Genomic DNA, 27500 nt, shown 5'->3' with positions numbered 1-27500 from the left:
TTGGATTGGCAACCACGTAGACACCTCGTAATGCACAGCATAGTAAGCTACATTTAAAAACATCACGACATCCCCACACTACATGTCGCAAAAATAACAATGTCGCCAAGGTGTAGTGCACGGACGTCGATATGCGGTTTTGGATCAGTGACAATAAGTACTTCATTTAAATATCTTTATAAAAACAGACCTGCCTACAGTCCCTGAATGTAGCGGAGTCTGAACACAGCAGACAACGGCCGGAAAATCCACAAGCAACATCAGTACGCCATAATGGATAATGGTCTGTCGCTGCATAGATGCAGAATCGTCCTTCATCAGCTGTTTCTTTATGAAAACCCTAGTCTTGCATTGCCAGACCTTCCTTCAAAGCGCTGTGGAGGAGGGTCTGGCTAGTCCAGACAGCATCCTTGGATGTAAAACCTGCTCTGGTTTATTGGCATTTCTTTAAACCAATCACAATCGTCTTGGGCGACGCTAAGCGCCGGACGGAGCAACGGTGCCTCTGCAAAACAGCCTCTGGTAGGAGCTTGTTTTGGTGGAACATGTGTACGTTCAAAGGTTGTTTTAGTCGAGCAACAGAAAACCCAGATTGGACAGATAGTCTAGCTAGCTGTCTGGATTTACCCTGCAGAGATCTGAGGAGTTAACCATAGTCCTCATAAATCCACCGGAAGTTAGAACGCCAACACAGAGAAAGAGGAAGGGGACGGACGTTCGGCGGCACCGGAGCAATCCCACAAATGGATCGTCATCGATATAGACTATGAAAACCCTGAAGTTCCTTCCTGTATCAAATGCAATCGGCAGAAGTAACAAGCTAACGTTAGGCTGTAAAGGAACTTCACCATGGTCGCAGGACTTCAACGTCACCCCCACTAGCTTCCAACTTGATGTTGCGTGTTCACCGACGTTTGTACTCTCATTTAGCCACTTGTTAGCAACCACCTTTTTAAAGCGCAGTTAGAAAACAGTTATAAATTACTGACATTATATGTCGTGCAACAAAATGTTTAAAAAAAACTAAAATAAAATGAATTGACTTCCAAATGAGAGAACCGGAAGTGCAAAGATGCTAACTCATTTCTGGGTTTTAGGACACGTTTCTACAGTACTCAGTTGGTGCAAGTGTGTGTGCATGTGTGTGTGCGTGTGTGTGTGTGTGTGTGTGTGTGCGTGCCTGTGTGTGTGTGTGTGTGCGTGCCTGTGTGTGTGTGTGTGTGCTTTAGCTCGTTAGCTTGTAATATTAGCTCAGCAGGGAGCCTACGACTGACGAATGTTTTAATCTGCTTTGTAGTGAGAACGGGGGCAATCGCTGTGAGAGCAGAACACACACACACACACACACACACACACACACACACACACACACACACACACTCCAACTGTCTGAGTCATAAATATCTATCCATCAGCCTTGTGTAACTCTGTTCTGAGGGCTAATGGGCTCGTACGGTGACTGATAGACACCAGCAGGATGGCTTCATGGCTAAATGAGCTGCAGGGTTTCCTCTGAAGGTCGAAGTGAAGTGCAGCAGAGGGAGAATTGACCGCCCGCTGCTCTGTTGTTGCTGCTGCTGCATCTGTGGGCTGTAAATTATCCTCTCTGCCTGCTTTTCGGCTGCAATAATTTGTATTTGGATAAACCAGGCTGGTGATATTCAATATTTTTGTTATTGTCAACATTTCCTACAGAAAAAAAAAAAAAAAGGCTACTGTCCAACTTCCTGTCTGTGTCTCTCAGCTCCGAGCCCATTGCTTGCTACTGAAGGCGTGAATCTTTAAAAACACAAATTTATACAGTTAATTAGTAAGATCCTAAAAAAGCTGCTCACTATTAGTTTTTATCAAACAAACGGGAGGAAAAAGAGCATTTGTTGGGGACTATTTTTAGCGGCAGATTAATCCACATTTGGTGCTTTAGTGAGTATTTGTGGCAGCTGGACGGTGAAAACAAATAACCAAGTTGATTGGTTCCCGGAGAGCGCTGACGTCTGCAGAGGCCGATGGTGCTTTCACGTGACCCTTGGATGGTCCCAGTTTCCAAGTTTGTAAGTCGTTCTTCGACCTTGTTGTGTTCATGAGCTTTAAGTCGTAGGGTCCTATGTTGCACCCGGCGCAGCGCACAGCCCGACGCAAGTGTCTTTGCTAGTTTAAGACCGACGCAGTTGTCAGTTTCCCGTCCAGCGCCCGTGTCGTTTAAATAGAAAATGCACCTGCGCCCATCTGTGCGCCTATGGGCGTGCTGGTCTTACAGGGAGGTGTGTTCAGGTGCATTCTGGGCGTGCTGGTCTTACAGGGAGGTGTGTTCAGGTGCATTCTGGGCGTGCTGGTCTTACAGGGAGGTGTGTTCAGGTGCATCCCGGGGAGTGCTGGTCTTACAGGGAGGTGTGTTCAGGTGCATCCCGGGGAGTGCTGGTCTTACAGGGAGGTGTGTTCAGGTGCATTCTGGGCTGCTGGTCTTACAGGGAGGTGTGTTCAGGTGCATTGTGGGAGTATCGCTATCTTGAGGCAGTGGGAAGTGATGGCACCATTGACCAACAAAAACCTGGTCTAAAGTCAATAACGCAGCATTTCATTGTTATTTTAACAGAGCATTAGTAAAATGCTCCTAGGCTCGTGCACAGCACGTGCACACTATGCTTGTTACACACACAGGGACGCACAGCAGCACACACACATGCAGAAGATTACAAATACACATATTACGGTGTAAATCCTCCATCATAACAGCAATGCTCCAAGGTCCAAACGCGCCTGGCTTTTAAAGGGAATGGGAGATGATCTCTGATTGGTTTATTGCATGTTACACCCAAAACACACCTATGATTAATGAACAACCCTTTTGAACCATGCACCCGCCGTCAAACTAGCAAAAGTGAATTTGGACACGCCCTAAACGCACCTGCGCCAGGCGCTTCACGCCGTGCGCTTAGATCATTAAAATAGGGCCCGTAATGTGAAAACAACATAAACAGTTTCATGAAAATCTGGCCAGCACTTTTTCCGTAATCCTGCTGAAAAACAAACTGACAAACCATCAAAACATGACCTCCTTGGCGAAGCTATTTACACTTTTACTATTCATGCTCCTGGGGCTTTGATTAAACTGGATCACTGGCAATAAATGCACCAAAAACATGTTCTACACTAAGAAATAAAACCCTCATTCCTTTTCATCTCCTGCATATCACCGTTCAACATATGTGTGAAGCAAATATAATTAACTTAAATTAAATTTTATTTATAGTGTCAAATCATAACAGGAATTATCTCAGGACACTTTACAGATAGAGTAGGTCTAGACCACACTCTATAATTTACAAGGACCCAACAATTCCAGTGATTCCCCCAAGAGCATGCATGCATGCGTAAGTGCGACAGTGGCGAGGAAAAACTCCCTTTTAGGAAGAAACCTGGGACAGACCCAGGCTCTTGGTAGGCGGTGTCTGATGGGACAGACCCAGGCTCTTGGTAGGAGGTGTCTGATGGGACAGACCCAGGCTCTTGGTAGGCGGTGTCTGACGGGACAGACCCAGGCTCTTGGTAGGCGGTGTCTGACGGGACAGACCCAGGCTCTTGGTAGGAGGTGTCTGATGGGACAGACCCAGGCTCTTGGTAGGCGGTGTCTGACGGGACAGACCCAGGCTCTTGGTAGGAGGTGTCTGATGGGACAGACCCAGGCTCTTGGTAGGCGGTGTCTGATGGGACAGACCCAGGCTCTTGGTAGGCGGTGTCTGATGGGACAGACCCAGGCTCTTGGTAGGAGGTGTCTGACGGGACAGACCCAGGCTCTTGGTAGGCGGTGTCTGACGGGACAGACCCAGGCTCTTGGTAGGAGGTGTCTGACGGGACAGACCCAGGCTCTAGGTAGGCGGTGTCTGATGGGACAGACCCAGGCTCTTGGTAGGAGGTGTCTGACGGTGCCGGTTGGGGGGGTGATGAACAATGGCAATAATAGTCACAATAAAGATATTGTAATAGTTATAATAGTTCATGGTGTCGTAGAGCACAGCAGGGTGTAACAGGGCGTGGCAGGGCGTTGGCCGGACAAAGCAAGTCGAAGCCGGGCATTGCAGTGCGTAGCAGGGTGTAATAGGGCACAGCAGGGCGTAGCAGGGTGTAATAGGGCACAGCAGGGCGTAGCAGGGTGTAATAGGGCACAGCAGGGCGTAGGGCAGGACCACGGCGACAGCTGCCACCATGATGTAGGTGCCATCATGATCCAAGATGATGATGCTGGGCGGAAAAAGAACAAAAGGACTCCGGGGAATAAGCTCCCCGGAGCTATGTTAGTAACAAGCATTTCTGTGACACGAATACACACAGATGGAAAGAGAGAGGAGAGAGAAGCTTAGTGTGTCCAAGGAGGTACCCCGGTAGTCTAGAACTATAACCTCATAACTAAGAGCTGCAGAGAAGGGGAGATAGGGAGGCTGTATTCCCTGATTGTGGCTACACACCTTCCCCCGCCGGTCTAGGCTAACGCTGCGACTCATTACTCCCTAAGTATATGTAAGCTTTCTATGGGGAGAAGCCGAGATAGGGAGGCGGTGCGTCATGACTGTGGCTACACACCCACCCCCGCCGGTCTAGGCTAACGCTGCGACTCATTACTCCCTAAGTATATGTAAGCTTTCTATGGGGAGAAGCCGAGATAGGGAGGCGGTGCGTCATGACTGTGGCTACACACCCACCCCCGCCGGTCTAGGCGAACGCTGCAACTCCTCACTCCCTAACTATAAGCTTTATCGAAGAGGTTTTAAGTTTACTCTTAAAGGTGGTGACAGTGTCTGCCTCCCGAATCCAGACTGGGAGCTGGTTCCACAGGAGAGGAGCCTGATAGCTAAATGCTCTGGCTCCCATTCTACTTTTAGAGACTCTAGGAACCACAAGTAACTCTGCATTCTGGGAGCGCAGTGCTCTAGTGGGACAATAAGGTACTATGAGCTCTTCAAGATATGATGGTGCTTGACCATTTAGAGCTTTGTAGGTCAGGAGAAGGATTTACAGGAAGCCAATGCAGAGAAGCTAATACAGGAGAAATATGATCTCCCCTTTTAGCTGGAGAGTCCTAAGAGTTTTATTTGAGCATCCTGATAATTACAATAGTCCAGCCTGGAAGTAACAAATGCATGGACTAGTTTTTACAGCATCGCTTTGAGACAGGATGTTCCTAATTTTGGCAATGTTAAGAAGGTGAAAAAAGGCTGATCTAGAGGTTTGTTTTAAGTGGGCGTTAAAGGATATATCCTGATCAAAAATAACTCCTAGATTTCTGACAGTAGTGCTGGAGGCCATGCAATGCCATCTAGAGTAATTATATCTTGGGATAATGATGTTCGGAGGTGTTTAGGGCCCAGCACAATAACTTCAGTTTTGTTTGAGTTTAACATCAGGAAATTGTAGGTCATCCATGATTTGGATATGTCTAATGCATACTTGAAGTTTGGCTAACTGACTGGTTTCGTCTGGCTTGATTGATAAGTATAATTGGGTGTCATCTGCATAACAGTGAACGTTAATTGAGTGTCTCCTAATGATATTGCCTATAGGAAGCATATACAAGGAGAAAAAAACTGGTCCAAGCACTGAGCCTTGAGGAACGCCATGGCTGACTTTAGCGTACTTGGAGGATTTATCGTTGATATTGATAAATTGGGATCGCTCAGAGAAATAGGACTTAAACCAGCTTAGTGCGATTCCTTTAATGCCAACTAAATGTTCCAGTCTCTGTAACAGGATGGTATGGTCAATAGTGTTGAATGCAGCACTAAGATCTAATAAGACAAGTATGGAGACAAGTCCTTTGTCAGCAGCAATTAGAAGGTCGTTAGTGATTTTCACCAGTGCCGTCTCTGCACTATGATGCTTTCTAAATCCTGACTGAAAGTCCTCAAATAGACTATTTCTATGTAAAAAGTGTGATGGAAGTTTCTGTTCAGCGAGGGAGGAATTTGGGTGAAGAAGAGACCTTGTTGAAACAAAACATAACTGATTAGCGACTACTTTCTCAAGGATCTTGGAGAGAAAGGGAAGGTTAGATATAGGTCTATAGTTGGCTAAGACCTCAGGATCGAGGGTGGGTTTTTTCAGAAGAGGTTTTATCACATCAACCTGTTAATAAAGACGTATTGATCATATCTAGTAACGAAGCGTTAACCACAGATAACGCTTCTTTAAGTAGCCTCGTTGGGATGGGGTCTAATAGACAGGTAGATGGCTTTGCTGAAGAGACCTTTAGCATTAATTGTTGAAGGTCTATAGGAAAAAAGCAGTCTAAGTATATGTCAGGTCCTGTCGTTCTTTCTAGCACTCCTGCATTCAAAGGTGAACCGTTAGAAGTTAAGGGCAAAAGGTGATGAATTCCTAATTGTTATAATTTTATCATTAAAGAAACTCATGAAGACGTCACTACTAAGAGCTAGAGGAATAGATGGCTCAGTAGAGCTGTGGCTGTCAGTCAGCCTGGCTACAGTGCTGAAAAGAAACTTTGGGTTGTTCTTATTTTCTTCTATCAATGATGAGTAATAGTCAGTATAGTATATTTAGAGTTTTTTTTCACACCTTGTGAAACCGTGTTCTGTCTGAATGCTGAGTGGTGTAATTATTTCTGCTGTGTGGGCGCTTTGAAAGGTAAAACCCACCTTCAGATAGTCCTCTGTATCCCCACTGTGATGTGAATTATGGGTTTTGTTGCTTCCAGGGATCTTGTAAGAGTTATCAAGGTTGTTAGTTCTTGTACCAGGTCACGATTGCAGCCTCTAATCCCTTTTTTGGGTCAGAGCTGCAGTGCTTTCTTTATGTTCTCCTCCTGTGGATGTATATGTTCATTGTTGGGAAGGATACTTTCAAAAGGTATTCCATTACAGAATACAGAATACATGCCCAAAAATGTCATTTGTAACGTATTCCGTTACGTTTTTATAAGTTTAGGAATGCGGCCATCACATCCAGCTTACTAAACAGGCCTATTCTGGTGTGTTCTTCTGGTCCAGCTGGCTGAATGTGTACCTGAACAAGCAGATAGATGTTGTATTTGTAGTCCCGAACTGCATGCTACAAAAATCTCACTGCAGTCTAAGCTACCACGAGCTAATTTTAGCTAACGTTAGCTAGCATGTCAAACAGGGCTAGTCAGTCTTTCAACGGCTCTGGGTCTAGTAAATCAGCATGTACTGTAACTGTAACTATAAAATAGCAAGGTGACCAGTAAAACTACAGCTGACGACTACCCCTGGCTAATTAAAAAAAATAACTTACTTACTTACTTGTTATAACGTTGGTTGAGTTAGCGTTAGCAGCTGGTTAGCTTAGTGCAGGCGCTAATGAATCCACGTTTGTATCTCGTAAATGACCCCACTAATACTGCCCGGAATGATACCAAACTTCTACAGTAGTACCAATAGTTTCTCAGTTCAGTTCAGTTCTAGTTTCAGAAGTATATTTAAATAACATCGCGCGGTAGCAGCCGAGAGGAGTATCCATCAGGCAAGTGTTATTGAAATATACTAATGGTGTAGTTACAAACTTTCTAATGCCTCGTTTTATAAGTACAGAAACTACTTGTACTACTGTAGAAGTTTGGTATCATTCCAGGCAGTATTAGTGGGGTCATTTACGAGATATGAACGTGGATCCATTAGCGCCTGCACTAAGCTAACCAGCTGATAACGCTAACTCGACCAACGTTATAACAAGGGAAAAAAGCTGATGGGGGGTGTTTGGCTCGAGGTCAAGGTGCAAAGCAGCCTAGGGTGAAATTACTCCAAACCATCACTTTAAGATGCTTCTTCAGGTTGGAGGTGGAGGAATCTGGACGCTGAAAGGAGGTTGGGTGCTGGCGAGCAGAGGCTGCACAGTTATGTTTCCTTCTCCCTGTTCTTTCTTTAATGTGAAATGCTGTTTGAATTTCCAAGATAGAAACCATTCCTGCCCTGGCTCTGTTGTTCCGGCTCCATCTCTACCTCTATCAGTGATCACGCAAATAGCTCATTTTTTCGTTTTCATATTGGGGCTTCTGGGAAATGCACGGAGTTGCCTTAATTAATTCAGAGAGTGAATAAACTTGTGAAACAGAGAAGTATCGACATGTAATCCATTGATTTCAACAATGTAACTGTGTTCTAAATACTATTTAAATATTAACTGTAACGGAGTACAGTTACTCATAATTTGTATTCTGGTACATGTATTACGTTACTCCCCAAAACTGTATATGTTTAACTCAAAATGATATTCCTTTAATATATATCAAGTGTTTCTTTCCTTCTTTTTCCTGCAGGTGAAGTATAAGAAGGACTTTGAAGAGAGCAAAGGCAGAGGGTTCAGCATCGTGTCCGACACTCCAGAAATGCAAAGACTCAGAAGGACTCAGGAGCAGATCAGTATTGTATGTTGTAGTTAATGTCTGTCCTGGTGTGTGTGTGTGTGTGTGTGTGTGTGTGTGTGTGTGTGTGTGTGTGTGTGTGTCTGTAATGTGAAATGTATGAGTGAGGGGTGCACTTTGGTCAGTGAGCACAATCGCACACACCACCACAAACACATTCTCACTTCCAGCGTGTTGAAAAGAGACGCTTGGTCAGGTGCCTTTGGTTTTTGTTATTGATGCAAAAAGTCTCCTTTAGCGTCATATTTAGACGTGTTTGGTCGGGACTCTTGGCGTCACTTTGACGCTCTGGGTCGGGGCGTATGTTTAACTGACACACGGGACAAGAACGGGACAGTTAGGTAAAGAAAAGATGGTGGGTGGGGTTACAAAATGTACGTTTCAGTGACACGCGGGACAGGAACCCCGGTCTCCCAGGTGAAAGTCCTGTTTGACCCATCCACCCCCCCAACCTGCCTCCCTACGCTGAATTTCAGCCTTTCATACTACTCTCTACCGTTGTCTCTCTTCATACTACTCTCTACCGTTGTCTCTCTTCATACTACTCTCTACCGTTGTCTCTCTTCATACTACTCTCTACTGTTGTCTCTCTTCATACTACTCTCTACCGTTGTCTCTCTTCATACTACTCTCTCTTCATACTACTCTCTACCGTTGTCTCTCTTCATACTACTCTCTACCGTTGTCTCTCTTCATACTACTCTCTACCGTTGTCTCTCTTCATACTACATCATCTTACAGCGCTGCGGTTGAGCTGCTGCTCTGCCCGGTGTGTTCCATACAGACGCTAAAAGGTGATTTCTGTGTTGTATATGACGCTGAGAGCCCCTGACCAAACGCCAAGCGTCCAACCAAGAGTTGTGAATGAGAACGGGACACACACACACACACACACACACACGAGAGTCGACGACATCAGCTGTGTGAAGAGGAGCTTCTCCTGGAACCAGTGAGGGTAAGTGAGCATAATTTATTCATTTATTTTTTTTAAGGCAAGTCAAGCTGTCAATTTTATTTTATTACAAAGGATTCAACAACAAAAGAAAGACATGTTTTAAAGCTGCCTTTGAAAGGCATGACAACCTGAGCACATCCATCAGCAAGCTAATCCAGCAACCAGAGGCATTCAGACTTTACCACATTTTGAGTACCGGTGCTACAGTAGCTGGCGTGAGAGAACAGAGTGGCTCCTAGCTTTTAGGCCTGTCCTAACATACAGTACAGCACAGCACAGTTTATGGTGGAGCAAAAGCATTCAGAGCTTTATAGAAAAGTAAGATGAAGATTAGGCATCATTTAAATAATTAAAGGTCCAATATGTAATACTGACAGCTAGTGTTTAAAATAGTTACTGCAGTACAAATGCAAAATACTGGAGAGAGTCGTCTCCCCTGCCCCCTCCTGCCCAGACACGTTGGTTGCCAGGCTGAGACCGCAGCAGCCAACAATGTTAGACAGCGGAGTAGCTAACGTTAGATGCTGGCTTTATTGACAGTCATAAAAGCCCGTGCTCACGCGGAGCTCTGTACCCAACTGACAGGCACACTTTTTCAGCTTAGAATTACAGTAGGAACCGCTAAAAACCCGACAACCTCGCCGTCCTCTCCACACGCCAGGATAGGAACTGTTAAAAATACCACTACCTTGCCGTCCTATTCCACCCGACTGAACACACTTCATTGGCTTAGAATTGCGGCAACAATTGCTAAACACACTGCAAACTCACGGTCCTCTCTTCCCGATTCAAAGCGTCCCTCTCTTGGCTTAAAATAACTCACCATTGTACACGTTGTAAACAGCGGTTTACTCCGGTAACGTTAGCAGTTAGCAGGATTAGCATGGCGGCGTTAGCCAGGACCAGTCGGGATCACTTTACTGGCTGTGTCTCAATTGTTTTTGCGGGTACTCGAGCTATATCATTCAATGTGAGTACACAAATGCTCAAATGACATAAAATGCCCGTCCCTTGTGGCTGTGATAAATTAGCCCGAAGCTAATGCTTAGCTACCTGTTCAGGAGTAAATTAGCCAACTCCGCGTCCTTTTGGGCTCCAAGCTGTCTCCATCTTTCAAATAGATCTCCAATATTTACCCGGGGTTTGTTACATCTCTGCTCACGCAACTGTTAGAAACATGACGTTTTTTTTAAGTCATGTAGAATCTATCTCCGTTGATCCCGTTCGCTTGTGTGCTGCTTCCATGGCTGTACTAACGTTACAGATGTAGCGCGCTGGGTTTACGTTTCTACAGGTATATCTGGCACCCTGTCCTGGCTGTCAAACTGGGCAGTTGATACCAACACACACACACACACACACACACACACACACACACACCATTTCAAAAAGAAAAAATACTGACATTAGCATTGTTGTCAGAAAAGATAGTATTTCAGCTTAACACGTTTCCTTAATATCTGATGAGGCATTGGTGTCATTTTTGGATTTATTACAGTACATATATTACATATTGGATCTTTAAGTATGAAATAATACAGAGGAATGTGTCCAGACACTGTGCGATGTACACTTAAGTAAATAATGAAGGAGGTGGAAGGGGAAGGGTCTCATCATGTAAAGAATTGTGTGTGTGTGTGTATGTGCGAGTGTGTGTATGCTAGAGTGTGTGTGTGTGTGCATGTGCGAGTGTGTGTATGCGAGTGTGTGTGTGCGCAGATGCTGTTCCCCACGTGTGTCCCGATGACCCAGTGACTCTCAGCAGATGATGCCAAGGTAGTGTTTATCTTTCTCTATCATCCTTTCTGTAATTTTTTATCTCTCTCTCTCTCTCTCTCTCTCTCTCTGTCTCTTTAAAAAACAGTTTTGGTTTTATATTTTAAGGCATCACATTTCTGTTCTTCTCTTATTCTACAGTATTTATCTCTGCTTATGTTCATCCTTGCTTACATTTCCCTCTGGGGATCAATAAGTGTTTATTTCATCTTTTCTTTATTCAACAAAGTCTTAAAAATGAGGTCACTGTCCTGTCAAACCTCCCTCAGCTCCTCTCATTCTGCTGCTTTGTGTCTTTCCACTCTTCTGTTTACCTGACCGGGTGATCGTATTATTCCGCCGTGTTAATACGCCACAGTCTCTCTCTCTTCATTTGCTCTGCTATGATTAATGCACACACGCACACATTGCCTCACTCTCTCTCTCTCTCTCGCACATGGTGTGGAATTCAACAGCCCACACATTTTTATTTTATTACTCGGCTCTTTTGAAGGCCGGCCTGGTGCTGAGAGAAGAGGAGGGGGAGAGGAAGGTGTGAGGGCGCTCGAATGGAGGAGAATAGGGAAGAGAGAGAGAGAGAGTGAGTCACGTTGGCTTGAAGCTGAATTTAACGCAAGCTGTCTGTTTATCTATAATAGTAATGAAATGGAAATCAATAGCATTGTTTCTTCATCTCTTATTTAGATAATCACGTTTTTTTATTCAGATTAATCTGTAGTGAGGTGAAAGTGAAACCAAAAGCGTAAAGAGAAGTAAACTTGGTTCACATCAGGACAAAAAAAATCACAGGGATTTCTCCCAGGAAGGGATTTGTTTTCCAAATCCATTAACAAGATCTGAGGGAGAGAGAAAGAGAGCGCTCCTGTTATTTTTTATTTTTTTTTTACCACCTATGAAAACTGTCTCCCCATTTTAGCTTACAGAAGAGACAGATTTAGTCCCCAGAGAGGCTTGTTTTCTGTGATTCTGGGTGAGACAGTGATGACTGCAGGCTCGACGTGCAGCCGGGACTCAGCTGTTATTCAGGCCACTAGACCCACGATGGGTTTAAAGACTGACTAGTTTCTATCTAAACAAGTCAGGGTTGGTCCCTGTGTTTATGTTTTATTGGCGGCATTTCTATGCAGATGTTTGTAATCTGGAAAATCAAAAGGCTACATACCACAACATAGGGCTGGGAGAAAAATCAAATATCACGATATTTTTTACCAAATACTTTGATATCGATACCACAATGATATTGCAGTGTTGAATGTTGGCACTTTAACAAAATACAGTATTTACACAATGAGATTTTTGATAAATAATCACCAGTAAGGTGGATATAAGTGGGTAAAGGCAAATAATAGAACAGCTACGACAGTCTGGTAAGTTCAGAAAATGACATCACGTTACTGTAATGCAGCCTTTAAAACCAGGAAAAGACACTTATGTCATATTACAATATTACGATATCCAAAATCTAAGACGATGTCTAGTCTCATATCACGATATCGATATAATATCGATATATTGCCCAGCTCTTGCAAGAAGCTTCAGTTGCAGCGGCGGGGAAACCAACATTTTGGAACGCACTTGAACGCAGCTTTGGAAAAAGAGAGATAATAAAAGGCAACGAAGCGAGAGATGAAGTGATGGCTTTGTTAATAAAGGACACAGTCACAGTGTTGTTACACAAAATCCTGGGCAGTTCAGTGTATGTGTTTTTTTTCAGTCTCACACATGGTCGGGACTCTTGGTGTCACATTTTGACGCTCTGGGTCGAGACAGATTTAGCAACATTTAAAAAAATGTACGTTTAACTGGCATGCGGCACAAGGACGGGACGGTTAGGTGTCACAGTTTGTCAGGAAAGGCTTGGACCCAAATGCAGTTAAGAGGTAATTTATTAACAAAAAGAGTCTTACACAAAGTCCTCAGGAAGGTAGCCAGGCAGGAACAAACGGAAAAACACAAAAACAGAATCCACGACAGCATCCAACAGAAACCACAGCAGCAGAAACATAATGCTCCCACACAAGCAAAAGACAACACGGAGACTAAATACACAGGTTAACAAGGACTAACAAGAAACAGGTGACACAACAGGTGGAACAAATCAGGGCAGGGCAGAACAATCAAACAGGCGGGAAAACAAAAGACAGGAAGCAAACTAGACAGGACAAGGGAGACAAGACGGACTTCAAAATAAAACAGGAAACAGAACAGAACTAACAATCGTGACATTTTTAGGAAAAGATGGTGGGTGGAGTTACAAAATGTACATTTCAGTGACACGCGGGACAAAAACGGGACACGAACTCCGGTCTCCTGGGTGAAAGTCCTTTGTAGTTTGATCCTTCCACCCCCCAACCTGCTTCCTTACACAGATTTTCGGTCTTTCATACTACTCTACAGTTGTCACTCTTAATCTTAATGGTCTATATATCGCCGACGTTTCACCTCCGGGATTGTTCAGGTGTCGCCGGAAATTCCGCCGGATGTGTCTCATTTCGGCTGGATGTCCGTCTCCTTCCTCTTTCTTTGTGTTGGCCTTCTAGGCTCCGGATTACTGCGTCGGTATCTGACTCTGAGAGACACCGACCAAGCGTCCAACCAAGAGTTGGGAATTAGAACAGGTTTCCTGTTTGTGTATTAATTGCACAACTCATTGTGGGCAAAAACATTTATTGTTAGAATGAATAATTCCATTATAATTATATTTATTCCTGTGTTTATGTCTCTTAATTTGAGGACTATATGTGCTAAAGAAATGAAATGTGTAACTACGTATGCAGACGATGCAGTGTTACTGGAGATAAATGAGTTTTGTTGTTGTTGAGCTGTGATTGGTGAAGCAGCAGATGGTCGTTTTGGAGACGGTCAGATCTGTTTACCTCAGCTGCCATCTGACGCTCTGCTCACAGTGCCAGACTACCTGCTGCCTGGCAGGCTCATAGCCACAATATTCATCTTCACAGTGATTAAAGTCACACACAGACCTTATTTGTGTTTTAAAGTAGGGCTGTCAAACGATTAAAATGTTAACTCGTGGTTAATCGCAAGTTTTCTTTATGCTGTTCTAAATGTACTTAAAATATGTTTAATGCTCCAGTAGTATTTGAGACTGGACGTACTACGGAGGTAACTCAGTTCGCATCAACAGTACATGCAAATAACTTTAGTCTTTTGGAGAGAACCATCTGGAAGGGCTTTGAAACTTCCCATTTAAACAACCCTTTTCTTTATCCATTTCTGGGTAGGGGTTAGGGTTAGTAAGTCTCTAAGCATTTTATGTGTGGATAAAACAGGTTGTGGAATCACTCAGAATCACATTTTCTTATTCTTCAGCTATTACATTTGTCATCAGTGGTGATTTTAGACCTTTTTTAGGGGGGCTCAAGCATCGTTGTACTCCCAGTTACAGTTTTTGACGTCACACACACATAAACAACAATGGCGACCCCTGTTGATGCTGTACAGACGCCGGTGATTAACGGTGAGAAATTATACATATTTACAATACACATACGATTGTGTACTACTACAGGTTATGTTTATTAAATGAAGCCCAAAATATGTCGCGGACTAGAAATTGCTAGTATCAGCTAGCGCTAGCTAACGTCAACATTAGGTAGCCGCTAGCTAACGCTAGCTAGAAGGGTTTGTCGTGACTTTGCCTGGAACGCTGCAGAGTCGTGAGTCGTGACTTGAAGTCGTAACTTACGGGCTAAACATTGTGTCTGGAACGCAGCATTATATTCATTGTTATCCAGTGAAGGTACTGCTTTAATGGGGATACAGTGCCTATTGACTATAGGCACTGTATCCGTGTCACATTCTCATTAGGGGCTGAGCCCCCCTAAAGGTCTGATCCTAGAATCGCCCTGTTTCTCATTAAACAGCGTACTCCGCTTGCTGCTTTTTTATTTAAAACTTCAACCTCCAAAAGCAAAAGCTTCACTGCACTGAACTTCACAAATAACAGAGATTACATCAGACATTACAAATAACTACTTCTATTCGTCATCTTGGTGTTTGGGAAGCTTTGACATTTTCCATATAAACCAAACAACTTAACGGTTAAACGAGAAATGAATCAACAATGAAAATAATCGTTATTTGCAGCCCTAGAAATAAATTAACATAAGAGGTATATACAACTAGAATAAGACTAGAAGTAAAAATAGAAACTATACCAGAGCATTCCTTCCAGCGTACGATATTTTCTGAACTCACCTTCAACCCCTCAACTTACACACACACACACACACACACACACACACACACACACACACACACACACACACAGTACCCAGCACTGGCACTGTGGTTGTGATGAAGGGCACAGTGGTGATAAGGAGTTGAGTAGAGGGCTAAATGTGGAAGTTAAAAGTGATAAGAAGACCCCAACGAACCGACACCCAGAAGACAGTCAGCCATTAGACGAGAGAGGCAGGACTAGACGAGGCTGTTCAGTTGATTCAGAGCTAAAAAAAAAATACAAGAAGCTAAAAGGTACACGGAGGAGTTTGGAGGGAAAGCTTTACATCGAAGAAACCGTGAAAGAGTGTCCCAAGAAATTCAGGAGTGACCACGATGTTTTAAGAAGCCTTGAAGAACCTGAAGAGAGAGCATCGGAAGATACTGAGAAAATATAGAGTGGCTACCATTTTCAGAAGCAAACGTTTGGAAAGCTAAAAGCCTAAAAGGAGGATTTGTTAAGGGACCATAAATCGTACAAGGTGAGTTCAACGTTGAGGCGTTTGGTCGTGAGAACAGGACGCTAACAAAGTGCGTAGAGGAAGGTTCAGGGGAGGTTGGTAAAAGCTGGAAAGTGTGAAGACACAACGACATTCATAGGTGATTACTGATAGAGTGACCTTACAGAATCTGAAAGCAAGGCCGGAACATTGAGGAATTTCCCACAGTGATTTTGATGAAGCTGAAAAGGTGACCTTGACGTGTAGAGCATTGCAAGGTGACCATGAGTTGGAAGACGATGCTAGCAGATGAAAAGTGTCTCGACAAGCATTACATGAAGGACCCTGACAGGTGATCAGTCAGATACAGCCTGCAGTTTTATATTGCGTGGTACTTTCCAGTTATCAGTTTTCAATGGCTTTTATTCGGCAAGGTCATGTTGTCAGCTCGGTTTGTGTATGTATAGAAGAAGTGATTCTTACTGCCGCCAAGGAGGGTATGTTTTCGGCTTGGTTTGTCTGTTTGTTTGTCTGTTTGTCTGTCTGTCTGTCTGTCAGCAGGATTACAGAAAAACTCCTGACCCGATTTTCATAAAAATTGGTAAAAGGGTTTAGCATGGGCCAAGGAAGAACCCATTGAATTTGGGACTGGATCCCAATTACAGGGCGAATACACAGGTCATTTTTCACATTTGCTATCATTGCGAGATAGGGCGTTTGTGCTGCATACGATGGTGTCAGAATAAGCAGAATAATAAGTTCCAGACGAGAAAAATGAATGTTTATTGAACGTTAACGCGGCAAGATAGCACTTAGCTTGGCGAAGGTCCTTCTACATTCTCAAGTCTGAAAAAAAAAAAAGAAAATCTGAAACGATTGCATGAAAGTCTGTGGAGCAGAGCCGGATAGTTGTCGGACCCTGGTCGGAGCTGTCCGATGCTACGCCGCGATTGGCCCGTCGGCGTTCGAGGGGCGGGTCTTAGCAAAGGTTTAATTGCGTGTCATTGTGTCAGAAATTGAGAATGTACTTCTGTAGGTTTGCTCCCCTTTCCTTTTTAGTGTAAGATATACAAATGTTTTATGTGCAAATAAACATATCTAGTGGCTCTAGTCCATCCATCTTCGTCCACTTATCCGGGGTCGGGTCGCGGGGGTAGCAGCTCCAGCAGGGGACCCCAAACTTCCCTTTCCCGAGCCACATTAACCAGCTCCGACTGGGGGATCCCGAGGCGTTCCCAGGCCAGGTTGGAGATATAATCCCTCCACCTAGTCCTGGGTCTTCCCCGAGGCCTCCTCTCAGCTGGACGTCCCTCCACCTAGTCCTGGTCTTCCCCGAGACCTCCTCCCAGCTGGACGTCCCTCCACCTAGTCCTGGGTCTTCCCCGAGACCTCCTCCCAGCTGGACGTGCCTGGAACACCTCCCTAGGGAGTGGCTCTAGTGGTAATTGTTAATCTATAAGTCCTCTGGGAGGCCAGGTTTGGAACCTGAACTGAAACATTTTATTCTCATCTTTTATCTTTATAATTTTTTATTCTTTAATGTTTTATGTAAAGCATTGCCTTGATCTTCTGTATGTAACATTTTAAATAACTTCTTTATATCTCATTTATATTTTAAATAGATTGTCTGCAACAACCTCAGTCGTTTACTTCTTACCTTGTTTTTATGACCTTTGCTGTCGAGTGTTTTCTTTTTTTTTTTTTAAAGCATTACATAAATAAAAGAAACAGCATTATGAGTAAACTGAGGCTAAACATGATCTGTCCCCAGAGGTGACGGACTGATGGATGAAGAGGAGGCTCCAGTGGCTCCGGTGTTAGATGGAGAAAGGAGAGAAGTCATAACGGTGGTGGAAGAGAGAGGAGAATCTTTCCAGGAGACGTCGGCAACGACAGCGACGATGCTGACCACCGTTGTTGACGCGACTACTACAAGGACGGATGTAAAGGAGAAGGTGGAGGTTGGGACTGACAAACTAACAGAAGAAGAGGATGAGAAAAAGGAAGAGAAAGACGGAGGAGGAGGAGAGAATGGAGAGGAAGAGGAGAGTCAAGCTATGAAGTTGGTCGGACCCTGGGACTCAGAGGTGAGAACTGAACTGAACCCAACTGAAACATTCAGCTCAGTTAACCCTCTGGGGTCGAAGGCTATTTTCACACATCTTCTTAAAAGTATCTTTTTAGGGTATTTGCATATAATTGACCACCATGTGTTTTACATCAAAATGTTCAGAACAAACTCAGCTTTCCATATAGTGACGCCCACATTTTTTCTAGAGCAATGTGTAAGGAGATGATGGCTAAAACGTTGATGATGGCTTTTTGAATTTCCTCAAATCTCAGACTGATGTCATTAATTGGCGTATGTATGACACGCCAATTGGTACGCCATTATTGCCGTGTTATAAAGCTGCATACTCGCTTTTTAGCGTGTTTATCAACGCCGTTTGGCCTCCATTGACTTACATTACCTTGCGATTTGGTCCCCCCCCCCCACCGGCTCTGATTGTGAGCCTTTGTATTGACCCTGGGTCGGGCATCGTCTGGAACTGCAGGATTATATTCACGCTCAGAGAGGATTATTAGCCATTATCAGCCTTTGATAGTGGGATTTTTTTTTCATACACACACACACACACACACACAAATACACACACACAGACACACACACAGACACACAAATACACACACACAGACACACACACAGACACACACACACACACACACACACACACACACACACACACACACACACACACACACACACACACACACACACACACACAGACACAGACACACACACACACACACACACACAGACACACAAATACACACACACACACACACGCGCATACACATACGCACACACAGACACACACACACACACACACATACACACACACACACAGACACACACACACACACACACACACACACACACACACACACACACACACACACACACACACACACACACACACACACACACACACACACACACACACACACACACACACACAAATCACACACACACACACACACACACACACACACACACACACACACACACACACACACACACACAAATATACACACACACACACACACACACACACACACACACACACACACACACACACATACACACACACACACACACAAATATACACACACGCACACACACAAATACACACACACACACACACACACACACACACACACACACACACACACACACACACACACACACACACACACACACACACACACACACACACACACAAACTGTCTATAATGGACAACACTAATGTACCAGAGTCTGGTAAGACCAGGCTGATGGACCAGAGTCTGGTAGGACCAGAGTCTGGTAGGACCAGGCTAGTGTACCAGAGTCTGGTAGGACCAGAGTCTGGTAGGACCAGGCTAATGTACCAGAGTCTGGTAGGACCAGGCTAGTGTACCATAGTCTGGTAGGACCAGGCTAGTGTACCAGAGTCTGGTAGGACCAGGCTAGTGGACCAGAGTCTGGTAGGACCAGGCTAATGGACCAGAGTCTGGTAGGACCAGGCTAGTGTACCACAGTCTGGTAGGACCAGGCTCGTGTACCAGAGTCTGGTAGAAGTATTCTTTTTCTGATATTGAGTGTAGTTATTGGCCTCAGAAGTCTTACGTGCGCTTTTGTGTTTTCAGGCGTCCTCTGATGTGAAGCCTCCACTTCCAGACCCAGCATTCAACAGGAGGTGCAGCCTGCTCGTCAGTGATGTAAGTTCATTCACTGTTTGGGATTTTAGGGCTCTGTCACACGTACAGTTTGACAGTTTGAAGGTAAAACCTGAGATAATCCAACAGTGATGTAACACTCGGTTCAAAGTTACCGCAGTATTCATCCGTGCGATACTGACCCAGATATCTGAGTCTGCTGCAGTTTCTGTTTGATTTCCGACTCATGAATAGCAATATTTCTGGCTGTGAACTCTTCAACACGTCGTCATCATCTTCCTCCCTCGATTACGATAGGAACTGAAGGCATGGTTGCCATTGGTAACCATGCTAGATGACTGGCCCTTGATTCATGTACACTCAAAGGAGAAAAAAAAAGCCTCTTTTTGACTTTTGCAGCAGCAGTTTACAGCCTACATGTGTCAGTAAATGGGTGAATGAGGGTGAACGCTGTTGTAGGATGTGGGAGAGTGAGATATTGATTCCCTGGTGAGTCAAACTTCACAGCTCGGCAGAATGACTCATCAGCTACGCTGAAGCAAGTCAACCTACTTTATAAAATCTTCTGCTTCCTCCTGCTGCTGCATGCCTGCCTGTCTGCCTGCCTGTCTGTCTGCCTGCCTGTCTGTGTGTCTCTCTATTTGTCTGTCTGTCTGCCTGTCTGTCTGCCCATCTGTTTGTGTCTCTGTCTGCCTGCCCGTCTGTCTATCTGTTTGTCTGTCTGTCTGTGTGTCTCTTTGTTTGTCTGTCTGTCTGCCTGTCTGTCTGCCCATCTGTTTGTGTCTCTGTCTACCTGTCTGTCTGTCTATCTGTCTGCCTGTTTGTCTGTCTGCCTGTCTGTCTGTCTGCCTGCCTGTCTGCCCGTCTGTTTGTGTCTCTGTGTGTCTGTCTGTCTGCCTGTCTGCCTGTCTGTCTGTCTGCCTGTTTGTCTGTCTGCCTGTCTGTCTGTCTGCCTGCCTGTCTGCCCGTCTGTTTGTGTCTCTGTGTGTCTGCCTGTCTGCCTGTCTGCCTGCCTGTCTGTCTGTCTGCCTGTGTCTCTGCCTGTCTGCCTGTCTGTCTGTCTGCCTGTGTCTCTGTCTGTCTGTCTGTCTGTCTGTCTGTGTCTCTGTCTGTCTGCCTGTCTGTCTGTCTGCCTGTGTCTCTGCCTGTCTGCCTGTCTGCCTCTCTGTCTGCCTGTCTGTCTGTCTGTCTGTCTCTCTGCCTGTCTGCCTGTCTGTCTGCCTGTCTGTCTCTCTGTTAAACATCTTCATCAATCATCCCTCCCAGAAAGTCTTACCCTGATCTCAGGACTGTAGTACTCGGCAGAATCTCCTCGTCCGTAGGCGGGATGAAAACATCTTCCTGGTGCAGCTTCGCACTCGCCTCAGTCCTAAAGCCGGCTTGGAGATGTTGCTGTTACCATGGAGATGTACACCGCTTCAAAGTTGTGCTCCTGGCAGCCTGCCTGGAACGAGCCAGAGTTTTAGTATATGACAGCTAGGGCTGCAACTACTGTAACTATTATCTTCAAAGTTGATTCATCTGTGGATGAATTCATTAGTTTTCTATAAGTGTCAGAAAATGGTGAAACATGTGGATCAGTGTTTCCCCCAAAAAGCCCGAGATGACGTCGTCAAACGTCTCGTTTTATCCACAACTCAAAGATCTTCAGTTTACTGTCACAGAGGAGAGAAGACACTAGAAGATAGTCACATTTAACAAGCTGTAGTCAGAGAATGTATCAACTCAAACATGTCTTCAACAGGGGGTCCGGGTTCGGTTCCCCCGTGTGTCCTCAGAGTCAATGCAGGGGGGCCTCCAAATTATAGTACATTTTATAATTTAATTTTACTACTATCCCTGTATGGATGATATGATGTATAACAGCTGTATACTACTATCCCTGTATAGATGATATGATGTATAACAGCTGTATACTACTATCCCTGTATGGATGATATGATGTATAACAGCTGTATACTACTATCCCTGTATGGATGATATGATGTATAACAGCTGTATACTACTATAACAGCTGTATACTACTATAACAGCTGTATACTACTATAACAGCTGTATACTACTATCTCTGTATAGATGATATGATGTATAACAGCTGTATACTACTATCCCTGTATAGATGATATGATGTATAACAGCTGTATACTACTATCCCTGTATGCATGATATGATGTATAACAGCTGTATACTACTATCCCTGTATGGATGATATGATGTATAACAGCTGTATACTACTATCCCTGTATGGATGATATGATGTATAACAGCTGTATACTACTATCCCTGTATGGATGATATGATGTATAACAGCTGTATACTACTATCCCTGTATGGATGATATGATGTATAACAGCTGTATACTACTATCCCTGTATGGATGATATGATGTATAACAGCTGTATACTACTATCCCTGTATGGATGATATGATGTATAACAGCTGTATACTACTATCCCTGTATGGATGATATGATGTATAACAGCTGTATACTACTATCCCTGTATAGATGATATGATGTATAACAGCTGTATACTACTATCCCTGTATAGATGATATGATGTATAACAGCTGTATACTACTATCCCTGTATGGATGATATGATGTATAACAGCTGTATACTACTATCCCTGTATGGATGTGATATTATTTCTATCTTTGTTGTCGTCTGACTCAGGTTAAACTCTTTGTGAAACATGAACGCCACAGAACGTTCTTTTATTCTGCAGTTTGACAGTCAGTTATAACGGAAAAACAACATAAATAAACTACTTTAACGTAGATTTTCTTTAGGGCTTTATTACGTGGTATCAGATCAGTGCATTAACTCCAGTACTTCCCGATACCGATACCGGCGTTTTAGGCAGTATCGGAGCCGATACCGATACATCTCTAAATGTGTGCCGACCCTGAACTTCCCGGCAGGGCTGTAGTCAAGACCGAGTCCAAACGAGACATAGTCAAGACCGAGGCATCCTCTTCAAGACCACTCCCTTACCTGTTCATCATGTATGTGATGCGAGAGACAGTATCTCTTTTATTTTAACCCTCAGTACATTTTTCAAAAAGTTTCTACATCAGAAATTTGGGTTTCTTTCTACCAAATCGTAAAAGAAAAAATATGGAACGCTCCTGAGAGATAAAATAAATGATCAGCTCTGTACTTTCATTGAATTTGGGTGTTTTATTCAATTATATAACATCTAAAAAAGAACTGATACAAAAACATCGAGGAAAAAAAAGTGCCAAAAACGTCTGGAAAGCTTCCAAAACATTGGGGAAAGTGACAAAAATGTCAAAAAAAAGTGACAAAAACATTGTGAGAAGCAAAAAAAGTGTCAAAAAAGACGACCAAAACGTCAAATCTTGACCCAGAAAAACAAAAAGTTGCAAAACAAGGGTTAAGAATGATCATTTTAAGAGAGGAAGTTACTTTAGAAAAAAAGCATATATTGCTGGACTCGTTTTGAGACCAACTGCAACATTTGGCGAGTCAAATGGGCAAGTCCATGTGCAAAAATACGAGTCCTGGACTCAAGTACGACAGCGCTGCTTCCCGGACTACCACATCCTCGCTGGTGAGAAGCCAGCGGACCAGTATTTAGTACCTTTGCTTTGGTTTTATACCCAGTCTGGTTTCCGCTCACAGATTGCGGGCGGCGGACAGCTTGTCATCTGTGGATTAATTCCATTTTTCTCTCCTGGGTCCCCCCCCAGAAAATCTGCCGGTCTGTTGTTTTGACAAAACGTCCAATCAGACGCAGCCAAACATTAAAACTGTGGCACACGTTTGAAATAAAGTCCATCAGCGCTGTGCTTGTTGTCGTTCCTGTGAAATGCTGCACTGTATGTTGAGCCAGCAAGCAAAATGTAAAACAAGTTTTTACTTCTCACTCTCTTACTTTTGTACATTTTTACAATATTAATCATTTATATTGTCTTTTGCGTTTTGTTTGTTTTCCAAGCTTAGTTTCAGAGTATGATAAATATATGAAGACAGTGAACAATGAAAGGTTTTTTATGGTATTCAAACTGTACTGTTTGCTGCACCCGAGGGTGATATATATAAACTATACAACGTATTTAATACAGTGTGTTTTGATTTAACCATAATCATCATTTTAATCAATTGTTTGTCTACAAAGAGACCCTTGAATTAATGTAAAATGCAGTTTCAACTACATTCAGGCTAGTTTTTATTTTTTAACAGTTTCTTTGTGTGAACGCTCTTGATATGTTTTTGAGATGATGCAGCAGATTTAAAAAAAGTTATTTATTAATGCTGCATACAGATGGCTTCTCTGAGAGACTAAAACTCTGCAGAACAGCTAACGTAACATTCTTCCTGGGGATGGAGGAAAAGGGCATCAGGAGTTCAGCTTTCATGCAACATAAAGTCTCACAGCAGAACCAAAACTCCTTAGCCGGTGCATATGAAAACTAGAGAAACTAAACACTGAGTAGGCTTACCTGTCGTCCTTTGGCTCGGCGTTTGACAGTTCATTCCTCGATATTTAAAGGTGCTCTAATCGATGTCACACATATTTTTTTTTACATTTTTTGTCACATACAGCAAACATCTCCTCACTATCTGCTAGCTGCCTGTCCCCTGAACACACTGTAAAAAACATCTCACTATCTGCTAGCTGCCTGTCCCCTGAACACACTGTAAAAAACATCTCACTATCTGCTAGCTGCCTGTCCCCTGAACACACTGTAAAAAAACATCTCACTATCTGCTAGCTGCCTGTCCCCTGAACACACTGTAAAAAACATCTCACTATCTGCTAGCTGCCTGTCTCCTGAACACACTGTAAAAAACATCTCACTATCTGCTAGCTGCCTGTCCCCTGAACACACTGTAAAAAACATCTCCTCACTATCTGCTAGCTGCCTGTCTCCTGAACACACTGTAAAAAACATCTCCTCACTATCTGTTAGCTGCCTGTCCCCTGAACACACTGTAAAAAACATCTCACTATCTGCTAGCTGCCTGTCCCCTGAACACACTGTAAAAAACATCTCACTATCTGCTAGCTGCCTGTCTCCTGAACACACTGTAAAAAACATCTCCTCACTATCTGCTAGCTGCCTGTCTCCTGAACACACTGTTAAAAAACATCTCCTCACTATCTGCTAGCTGCCTGTCCCCTGAACACACTGTAAAAAACATCTCCTCACTATCTGCTAGCTGCCTGTCTCCTGAACACACTGTAAAAAACATCTCCTCACTATCTGCTAGCTGCCTGTCCCCTGAACACTCTGTAGACAGCCCAGGCGCCACAAACGGCAACAACAACAAACTTTGCCAACCTGCACCACCAAACATAACAAACAGTCTTCCAGCGTTCCAGCCAATAACCGACAAGAAGGATTTGGGGGGTTAGTGCGCAGAAGCACGGAAGGGAGGGGGAGGAGACGGGATGAGGAGGAGGGAGGGGCGAGCTAGCCTCGTTTTGTTTGAAAATACTTTGAACGTCAACAAGAAGTAACGTCTCCCAACATCGCTTAGAGCACCTTTAAGACACGGACAAATCTTCCTCAGGAGATTCAGAAACACGTCTCCTTTCTCCTCCGACTCTCTCTGTCTGTCCTGTCGTCTGCGACGCAGGTGAGCCACGCCCACCTCAGCCTGGCAACCAATAGGAATACCAGGGTTCAACGTTAAGGTTTCTTTGAAAAAAAACAAAAAACGTTCAAACATTAAAACATTTAAATGGCAGTATAATAACCCGTACGCACACACACACACACACACACACACACACACACACACACACACACACACACACACACACACACTCACTCTCATGTCTCCTCCTCCCTGCAGGTGAAGTATAAGGAGGACCTTGAGAAGATGCGGGGTCAGAGTCTGTTTGTTCCTGGAGCCGAACTCATCCACTCCAAGAACATCAGCGCTGTGATATCTGAGGTCTACACACGCACGCACGCACGCACACACACACACACACACACACACACACACACACGCACAAACACACGCACAAACACACACACACACACGCATGCACACACAGGCACACAAACACACACACACGCACGTACAAACACACACACACACACACACGCACAAACACACATGCATGTACAAACACACAAACACACACACACACACGCATGCACACACAGGCACACAAACACACATGCATGTACAAACACACACACACACACACACACACACATGCATGTACACACACACACACACACACACACACACACACACACACACACACACACACACACACACACACACACACACACACACACAGTTCTCATATACTTTTAGTAACTTGATGTAATACCAAATGTTAAACTTCAAACAGCCTTTTGAAGAAACGAGGAGCCTAGCAAATATCTACATTTTCTGAAAAAAAAGGGTCGAGATATTGGTCATCACCAAAATAGAAGTACAAGAGCACACATGCACACACCATCACGCTCATTTGATCCACCGTCCTGATCATTTTTTCTGAAATGTGTTTCAGTCGAAGTACAAAGAGGAGGGAAAGAAGGAAGCGTCGATGTCTCTGTACTCGGTCCTGGCAGAGACTCCCGAGACTCAGCACGCCAGAGAGGCTTCAGAGCTGCAGAGCGAGGTGCTTACACTTCAAAACACCAACAGGTGGTCGACATGTTAAGCACAGACGAAGATCATTGGCATAATTACTCCACAAAGGCCAGCAGCGTACCCTAGATTAAAGACATTTCAAAGCATCGCATGAAAAATAGCTACAACTATGAAAATTAAAAATGGTACTTGGAGAGCACAGACCTCCAACGGTGCATTCAAGTCAAGTCAAGTCAATTTCTTTGTCAATTCTCTCAAAAGATGTGCCAGGCATCCGGAGAAATTGAAAATGCATGTTTCTCCGACCCACGGTGCAATAAGTGTAATACAATAACACATTCAGGATAGTGCAAAAGTGAGACAAAACCAATCCGAAAAATATAGAATAAAAAAGTAAAAGTGAAAAAGTGTTCTTTTACGTGTTACAGGCTCCTCGATGGTCCCATTTCCCAACTTGTTCCCCTGTTTGTTCATCATCTTTAAGTCGTAATGTGGAAACAACACGGAAGCTACAAAGATGTGTTGTGTTTCACCGCTCAGAGCGTTTAACCTGATTCCAGTATTTGCAGCGGAGAGCAAAGGAAACAGATCAGCTGAGCTATGGAAGATGATCGGCAGCTCATTTCCTTTTTGATTATTCCGACACCGCATGAAAGCAGCACAGATGTCCACTCTAAAATGTAACAGGTTCTTCCCTCGGCTCATGCTACACCCTTCCACCAAGTTTCACGAAAAATCTGGCCAGTAGTTTTTCCGTAATGTGGCGGACAAACAGACAAACTTAACTGAAACCATGACTTCCTTGCACCCGGCGCAGCGCCCATCTGTGCGCCCATGGGCGTGCTGGTCTTACAGGGAGGTGTGTTCAGGTGCATTCTGGGCGTGCTGGTCTTACAGGGAGGTGTGTTCAGGTGCATTCTGGGCGTGCTGGTCTTACAGGGAGGTGTGTTCAGGTGCATTCTGGGCGTGCTGGTCTTACAGGGAGGTGTGTTCAGGTGCATTCTGGGCGTGCTGGTCTTACAGGGAGGTGTGTTCAGGTGCATTCTGGGAGTATTGCTATCTTGAGGCAGTGGGAAGTGATGGCACCATTGACCAACAAAAACCTGGTCTAAAGTCAATAACGCAGCATTTCATTGTTATTTTAACAGAGCATTAGTAAAATGCTCCTAGGCTCGTGCACAGCACGTGCACACTATGCTTGTTACACACACAGGGACGCACAGCAGCACACACACATGCAGAAGATTACAAATACAAATATTACGGTGCAAATCCTCCATCATAACAGCAATGCTCCAAGGTCCAAACGCGCCTGGCTTTTAAAGGGAATGGGAGATGATCTCTGATTGGTTGATTGCATGTTACGCCCAAAACACACCTCTGATTAATGAA

At 44.1% G+C, this 27500-nt stretch overlaps 1 protein-coding gene across 3 annotated transcripts in view; it reads left to right on the top strand.

Moving 5' to 3' along the window:
- The window catches only part of nebl (nebulette), a 162458-nt gene that overhangs the window by 40338 nt on the left and 94620 nt on the right, over nt 1-27500 (top strand). For all 3 annotated transcript variants that reach the window (XM_078280898.1, XM_078280896.1, XM_078280897.1), the window contains one exon: nt 8285-8392. In XM_078280898.1, coding sequence (XP_078137024.1) covers nt 8285-8392 — 108 coding nt within the window. The remainder of the gene's footprint in view (nt 1-8284; nt 8393-27500) is intronic.

This window comes from Sander vitreus, chromosome 22, assembly GCF_031162955.1.
Source record: "Sander vitreus isolate 19-12246 chromosome 22, sanVit1, whole genome shotgun sequence".
NCBI classification, from domain to species: domain Eukaryota; kingdom Metazoa; phylum Chordata; class Actinopteri; order Perciformes; family Percidae; genus Sander; species Sander vitreus.
This window is presented reverse-complemented; position numbering and strand designations above follow the sequence as displayed.